This window comes from Colletes gigas, unplaced genomic scaffold (assembly GCF_013123115.1).
Source record: "Colletes gigas isolate AHSC1104 unplaced genomic scaffold, ASM1312311v1 Colletes_gigas_Sc00029, whole genome shotgun sequence".
In the NCBI taxonomy this organism is placed as follows: Eukaryota; Metazoa; Arthropoda; class Insecta; order Hymenoptera; family Colletidae; genus Colletes; species Colletes gigas.
Window position 1 is genome coordinate 1,869,439 of NW_025106658.1, and position 8,001 is coordinate 1,877,439.

General features: G+C 31.7%; 1 protein-coding gene across 1 annotated transcript; it reads left to right on the top strand.

Annotated features, from left to right (window-relative positions):
• The first annotated feature begins 3,079 nt into the window (after positions 1 to 3,079).
• LOC122401883 (SUN domain-containing protein 1-like) lies at positions 3,080 to 7,755 on the top strand. The gene is made up of 4 exons (XM_043404306.1): positions 3,080 to 3,209; positions 3,285 to 3,400; positions 6,808 to 6,975; positions 7,633 to 7,755. The coding sequence occupies exons 1-4, from the start codon at positions 3,080 to 3,082 to the stop codon at positions 7,753 to 7,755; spliced, it is 537 nt and encodes a 178-aa protein (XP_043260241.1).
• The last annotated feature ends 246 nt before the right edge of the window (positions 7,756 to 8,001 follow it).

Consider the following 8,001-nt stretch of genomic DNA (forward strand, 5'->3'; position numbering starts at 1 on the left):
TGTTCGTATAACTCGTCTATGATTTTTATAATCGAGATTTAGTTCGATCATAATCGTCTGAAGTCTGTTTTACAATTTATTCAGATCTACTTCGTTGCATTGATTTTAATAAAGAATACTATAACATGTGACCAGGAATGTTTCTGTTATTTCATTTTCCTTCTCACTTCCTCTTGTTTTAATTTGTGTAATGTGGCTCTAGAACTCCAGAAAAAAGCTTTGGATGCAAGGTTTGTTCGTATATCTCGTCTGTGATTTTTATAATCGAGATTTAGTTCGATCATAATCGTCTGAAGTCTGTTTTACAATTTATTCAGATCTACTTCGTTGCATTGATTTTAATAAAGAATACTATAACATGTGACCAGGAATGTTTCTGTTATTTCATTTTCCTTCTCACTTCCTCTTATTTTAATTTGTGTAATGTGGCTCTAGAACTCCTGAAAAATGTATTGAATGTAAGGTTTGTTCGTATAACTCGTCTATGATTTTTATAATCGAGATTTAGTTCGATCATAATCGTCTGAAGTCTGTTTTACAATTTATTCAGATCTACTTCGTTGCATTGATTTTAATAAAGAATGCTATAACATGTGCCCAGGAATGTTTCTGTTATTTCATTTTCCTTCTCACTTCCTCTTATTTTAATTTGTGTAATGTGGCTCTAGAACTCCTGAAAAATGTATTGAATGTAAGGTTTGTTCGTATAACTCGTCTATGATTTTTATAATCGAGATTTAGTTCGATCATAATCGTCTGAAGTCTGTTTTACAATTTATTCAGATCTACTTCGTTGCATTGATTTTAATAAAGAATACTATAACATGTGACCAGGAATGTTTCTGTTATTTCATTTTCCTTCTCACTTCCTCTTATTTTAATTTGTGTAATGTGGCTCTAGAACTCCAGAAAAAAGCATTGGATGCAAGGTTTGTTCGTATATCTCGTCTGTGATTTTTATAATCGAGATTTAGTTCGATTGTAACCGTCTGAAGTCTGTTTTACAATTTATTCGGCGGAACATTGCCACTAGCCGTGTGTTTATCGGCCAAATTGACAGAACCTCGACAAAATTTGTAAAGAAACCTAACAAGCTACAAAGTGTCCACTCCAATCCTTGAAAAAATCAAATCTGTGATTATGAGGATGTTCCGATGAGCGTTCGAAACACGCACTGTTGCGCTAATAGAGGAACCTGTCCAGCCGCTATATTGGATTCCTCTCGCCAATCTCGTTGGTACTATAAACTCGTCAAACCATTTGTATTCTGCGTCATTACATCGTTATTGGGTACGTTCTTCTGCAATTAACGCTAATAAATAGCGAAACAAACCGTGAGTGGAACACATTCCATTCAGAAGCTCTTCTCACATTCATTCTTTCACGGAATATTGACATTAAACATACTACGGTGCATCTAACTATTAGTTGATAATTCCTGTTTCAATGTGTACCAAACAAATATCGAAAGTAATAAGTAGACAGTGGATCTTCATGCAAATTCATATTTTGATTAATAAAATTGATGAATTCTTCTGCGATTAACGCTAATAAATAGCAAAATAAACCGTGAGTGGAGTACATTCCATTCGGAAGCTCTTCTCACATTCATTCTTTCACGGAATATTGACATTAAACATACTACGGTGCATCTAACTATTAGTTAATAATTCCTGTTTCAATGTGTACCAAACAAATATCGAAAGTAATAAGTAGACTGCGGATCTTCATGCAAATTCATATTTTGATTAATAAAATTGATGAATTCTTCTGCGATTAACGCTAATAAATAGCGAAATAAACCGTGAGTGGAACACATTCCATTCAGAAGCTCTTCTCACATTCATTCTTTCACGGAATATTGACATTAAACATACTAATTATTAGTTAATAATTCCTGTCTCAATGTGTACCAAACAAATATCGAAAGTAATAAGTAAAAATTCATATTTTGATTAATAAAATTAATGAAATCAGAGCTTTCTAGAGCTGTCTCAACCTCTAAATATAATAATTCGTACCTTACTTTAAGTATTTCTTATATTCTTGCATATAAACTAAATTCTACAGTTTTTTGAAAATTAAAATTCCCCTATAAATGCATAAACACCCGCAGTCTGGTAACAAGCTATTCATTTTTATTATAAATCAAGATAATATGAATTAAAACGAAGAAGGTGTATTTCTTGCGTGTAATTTAATAATTCGTACCTTACTTTAAGTATTTCTTATATTCTTGCATATAAACTAAATTCTACAGTTTTTTGAAAATTAAAATTCCCCTATAAATGCATAAACACCCGCAGTCTGGTAACAAGCTATTCATTTTTATTATAAATCAAGATAATATGAATTAAAACGAAGAAGGTGTATTTCTTGCGTGTAATTAAAATTCCAATTATGTATTAAGAGTGATCAATTTCAGCCATGTCTGTGTCTCATCTCTGCGACAAATATTCAGCAAACAGGACCTTCAAAATAATCAGATCCGACTTGGCGAATCTTCGATCACACTTGAACACACTTTCGGTAATTAGCACACACCGTGGTTTACGCGAATTTCGAAACTTTGCAAATTGTATCTTTAAGCAATGTTCACTTAGATGGAAGTGAAGAACGTGATGGAAACGCGCGACGATTTAAAGAGTAAGTTGAAAGAAGTTGGACACGTGATTCCAAAAATGTCAGAGGCCATTCTTTATTTAAGAAACCAAGTGTCCGAGGGTAACAAAGATTCCACGTATCAATTACAACGCCATAAGCTTTATCGTGTATCACTACTAGAATTGGCTTCCGGGTTGGAGCCGCGTTCAGAAGAGGAGAGAGTCCGACGTTTCGCCAGCATTGCAGCTAGCTTCATCAGGGAATCAAATAATCTCTGATACTGAAGAAGGTATCAGAGGGGACCCTAACTTATACCTGTGTCCATCGTTGCGGATCAGTGCACCATCCAATAGTTTTTAATTGGGCAGCTGGCTCCAACCCGGAAGCCAATTCTAGTAGTAATCACTATGGCCGCGAAAGCCTAAAAAGTATTTATCGTGTATCGTTAATAATTATTTACCAATTTGAAACAGGAATGGATACACACACGAAGGCGTTATTAAAGGCTATGTCCCCGGACAGCGTAAGAGATCTGGTGAAGAGTGAATTACAAACGTACGACGCGGACAAAACCGGAAGAACAGATTACGCTCTCGGAAGTTCAGGTTTTTCGAGAAAGAAAATTCATTTTCGACCATTCAACTAGCAAATTGTTCCCCCTTATTTTTGTGAATATTTAGGTGGCGCAATTCTCTCCACGAGGGACACGGAAACCTACTCTGCAGGTGCACCGGTGCTCAAACTATTTGGAATTCCGATTTGCCAGCAACAAAACACGCCCCAATCGATCATTCAGGTTGCTATGATTTTTAATACGAACAAGGGGTGTATGAATGCAATAAAGCATGATTAACTTTACTAAGAGTTTGTTTCCAACAATGGTACTTTGAGTAAAAGGGATTGGGAGGGATGAATCATGTTAACTGTACAGATTATAGTGAAAATAGTGTATAAAGTGTCGATACTAACCACTTCAATGAAAATCAATTACGTTAGTTCAGTTAATGTGCTTATTGAAATTACAAAATCCCTGTAACTCGAAAACACAATGATTTAGAATAGATAATTTCTATGTAAACTCTTTTTCATTATTTTTGTGGTCCAAATTTTCCTCTATTTGTTTGTCAGTTAGTTATTTAGTTTGCAGTTAGTTAGTTAGTTTGTCAGTTAGTTAGTTAGTTTGTCAGTTAGTTAGTTAGATTTGTCAGTTAGTTAGTTAGTTAGTTTGTCAGTTAGTTAGTTTGTCAGTTAGTTAGTTAGTTTGCAGTTAGTTAGTTAGTTTGCAGTTAGTTAGTTAGTTTGTCAGTTAGTTAATTAGTTTGCAGTTAGTTAGACAGTTTGCAGTTAGCTAGTTAGTTTGTTAGTTTGCAGTTAGTTAGTTGGTAGTATCTATTAGATCGTAAACTAACTTTTAACATCATTTCGAATGTCAATAGTGATGAAATAAAAAGCAGAAACAATTGAGCTTGAAAACATCTAAAATTTACAACCTAATTAGTGTTTAGTTCAGTTAATGTGCTTATTGAAATTCCATAATCCCTGTAACTCGAAAACACAACGATTTAGAATAGATCATTTCTATGTAAACTCTTTTTCATTATTTTTGTGGTCCAAATTCCCCTCTAAGTTATACCTAATATCAGTATATTAGATCGTAAACTAACTTTTAACATCATTTCGAATGTCAATAGTGATGAAATAAAAAGCAGAAACAATTGAGCTTGAAAACATCTAAAATTTACAACCTAATTAGTGTTTAGTTCAGTTAATGTGCTTATTGAAATTCCATAATCCCTGTAACTCGAAAACACAACGATTTAGAATAGATCATTTCTATGTAAACTCTTTTTCATTATTTTTGTGGTCCAAATTCCCCTCTAAGTTATACCTAATATCAGTATATTAGATCGTAAACTAACTTTTAACATCATTTCGAATGTCAATAGTGATGAAATAAAAAGCAGAAACAATTGAGCTTGAAAACATCTAAAATTTACAACCTAATTAGTGTTTAGTTCAGTTAATGTGCTTATTGAAATTCCATAATCCCTGTAACTCGAAAACACAACGATTTAGAATAGATCATTTCTATGTAAACTCTTTTTCATTATTTTTGTGGTCCAAATTCCCCTCTAAGTTATACCTAATATCAGTATATTAGATCGTAAACTAACTTTTAACATCATTTCGAATGTCAATAGTGATGAAATAAAAAGCAGAAACAATTGAGCTTGAAAACATCTAAAATTTACAACCTAATTAGTGTTTAGTTCAGTTAATGTGCTTATTGAAATTCCAAAATCCCTGTAACTCGAAAACACAACGATTTAGAATAGATCATTTCTATATAAACTCTTTTTCATTATTTTTGTGGTTCAAATTCCCCTCTAAGTTATACCTAATATCAGTATATTAGATCGTAAACTAACTTTTAACATCATTTCGAATGTCAATAGTGATGAAATAAAAAGCAGAAACAATTGAGCTTGAAAACATCTAAAATTTACAACCTAATTAGTGTTTAGTTCAGTTAATGTGCTTATTGAAATTCCATAATCCCTGTAACTCGAAAACACAACGATTTAGAATAGATCATTTCTATGTAAACTCTTTTTCATTATTTTTGTGGTCCAAATTCCCCTCTAAGTTATACCTAATATCAGTATATTAGATCGTAAACTAACTTTTAACATCATTTCGAATGTCAATAGTGATGAAATAAAAAGCAGAAACAATTGAGCTTGAAAACATCTAAAATTTACAACCTAATTAGTGTTTAGTTCAGTTAATGTGCTTATTGAAATTCCAAAATCCCTGTAACTCGAAAACACAACGATTTAGAATAGATCATTTCTATATAAACTCTTTTTCATTATTTTTGTGGTTCAAATTCCCCTCTAAGTTATACCTAATATCAGTATATTAGATCGTAAACTAACTTTTAACATCATTTCGAATGTCAATAGTGATGAAATAAAAAGCAGAAACAATTGAGCTTGAAAACATCTAAAATTTACAACCTAATTAGTGTTTAGTTCAGTTAATGTGCTTATTGAAATTCCATAATCCCTGTAACTCGAAAACACAACGATTTAGAATAGATCATTTCTATGTAAACTCTTTTTCATTATTTTTGTGGTCCAAATTCCCCTCTAAGTTATACCTAATATCAGTATATTAGATCGTAAACTAACTTTTAACATCATTTCGAATGTCAATAGTGATGAAATAAAAAGCAGAAACAATTGAGCTTGAAAACATCTAAAATTTACAACCTAATTAGTGTTTAGTTCAGTTAATGTGCTTATTGAAATTCCATAATCCCTGTAACTCGAAAACACAACGATTTAGAATAGATAATTTCTATATAAACTCTTTTTCATTATTTTTGTGGTTCAAATTCCCCTCTAAGTTATACCTAATATCAGTATATTAGATCGTAAACTAACTTTTAACATCATTTCGAATGTCAATAGTGATGAAATAAAAAGCAGAAACAATTGAGCTTGAAAACATCTAAAATTTACAACCTAATTAGTGTTTAGTTCAGTTAATGTGCTTATTGAAATTCCATAATCCCTGTAACTCGAAAACACAATGATTTAGGATAGATCATTTCTATGTAAACTCTTTTTCATTATTTTTGTGGTCTAAATTTTCCTCTATTTGTTTGTCAGTTAGTTATTTAGTTTGTCAGTTAGTTATTTAGTTTGTCAGTTACTTAGTTAGTTTGTAGATAGTTAGTTAGTTTGTCAGTTAATTAGTTAGTTAGTTAGTTTGTCAGTTAGTTAGTTAGTTTGCAGTTAGTTAGTTAGTGTGCAGTTAGTTAGTTAGTTTGTCCGTTAGTTAGTTAGTTTGCAGTTAGTTAGCTTGTTTGCAGTTAGATAGTTTGCAGTTAAATAGTTAGTTTGTAGATAGTTAGTTTGCAGTTAGTTATTTAGTTTGTCAGTTAGTTAATTAGTTTGCAGTTAGTTAGACAGTTAGCAGTTACCTAGTTAGTTTGTTAGTTTGCAGTTAGTTAGTTGGTAGTATCTATTAGATCGTAAACTAACTTTTAACATCATTTCGAATGTCAATAGTGATAAAATAAAAAGCAGAAACAATTGAGCTTGAAAACATCTAAAATTTACAACCTAATTAGTGTTTAGTGTTTAGAGGTACATGTTATTATTGTGTATCATTAGAAATAAACTAATTACACAGACTGGTGTTCTTCCGGGGGAATGCTGGGCCTTCAAAGGCAGCTCTGGAAGCGTTGTTATACAGTTACTTGGTTCTGTGGATGTTTCTGGAGTCAGTCTCGAACACATACCAGAAACTATATCACCTACAGGAGAAACTAGTACAGCCCCAAAAGATTTTTCCATTTGGGTAACTATTATTTTACTATTTCAGGAAACTGTTTGTTTGCAATACACTTTAAACTTGATTAAAACTAAAATTATTGACGAAATGTATGTTTCCATGACACAGAACATAGTTTTAGGTGTTCACAACACATTTTCTAATCCTTTCGATTTATCGTAACTGGAATAATCGATGAAAAATGTTATTCTATTAAACGAATACCTTTTGATATTCTTGATCTCCCAAAATCTCTTCTTTCTGAAGATTTTTCTATAATTATTTCAGCAAGATCTCTAACATAAAAGACCATATTTCACTTGTCAACATAAAGAAATGAAAGAGGTTCTCTTATAATCATGAATATTCTATTTAATTCTAAAATTTATATTTGGAAATTGTGTTTAACATGTTAAGAAATGTTATGTTTCCAAGTAGATTGTAAGTAAACAGTTTTCTAATAGTTTAATTATCAATTTATATCGTAAATGGAATTTTAAGCATTTGTTAATATATTCTCCAGGGATTGGACTGTGTGGAGGATACAAATCCCTTCTTTTTCGGTAACTTTATGTACGACAATACTGGTCCTCCTATACAATATTTCCAGATTCAGGTAAATCAGGAATTGTTATTATACTATTTTACTTTTTCCTGATTTATGCAAATGTTCGTAACTTGTAGAAGGAACCGAAGAAACCATACGAAATAGTCGAATTAAAGATTCACTCGAATAGCGGTAACAACGAATACACCTGCATCTATCGAATACGGGTACACGGTACCCTGTGTCAGAACAATAGATAATTTCATCCTAATTAATCAACGACTCTGAATAAATAATAGAAATTTCGACAAGACTCCGAAGAGATTGGCTCTAAGAAAACTCAAAGGTTACTCACGTAGCATAGTCAATAATTTAATATTGCTTTGGATAGTGTCTTCATGTGTATGTATTATGTATACCTTATCGTATAATAAATAAAGATATATATACTTCCTATTACCATCATTGCTTATATCGCTCACAAATATTTTCGTGATTTGAAATGA

Coding starts and splice junctions, on each gene's coding strand:
- LOC122401883 (XM_043404306.1), top strand. CDS start 3,080: ATGGATACACACACGAAGGCGTTATTAAAGGCTATGTCCCCGGACAGC. Junction 3,401..6,807: donor CGCCCCAATCGATCATTCAG/GTTGCTATGATT, acceptor CTAATTACACAG/ACTGGTGTTCTTCCGGGGGA. Junction 6,976..7,632: donor CAAAAGATTTTTCCATTTGG/GTAACTATTATT, acceptor CGTAACTTGTAG/AAGGAACCGAAGAAACCATA.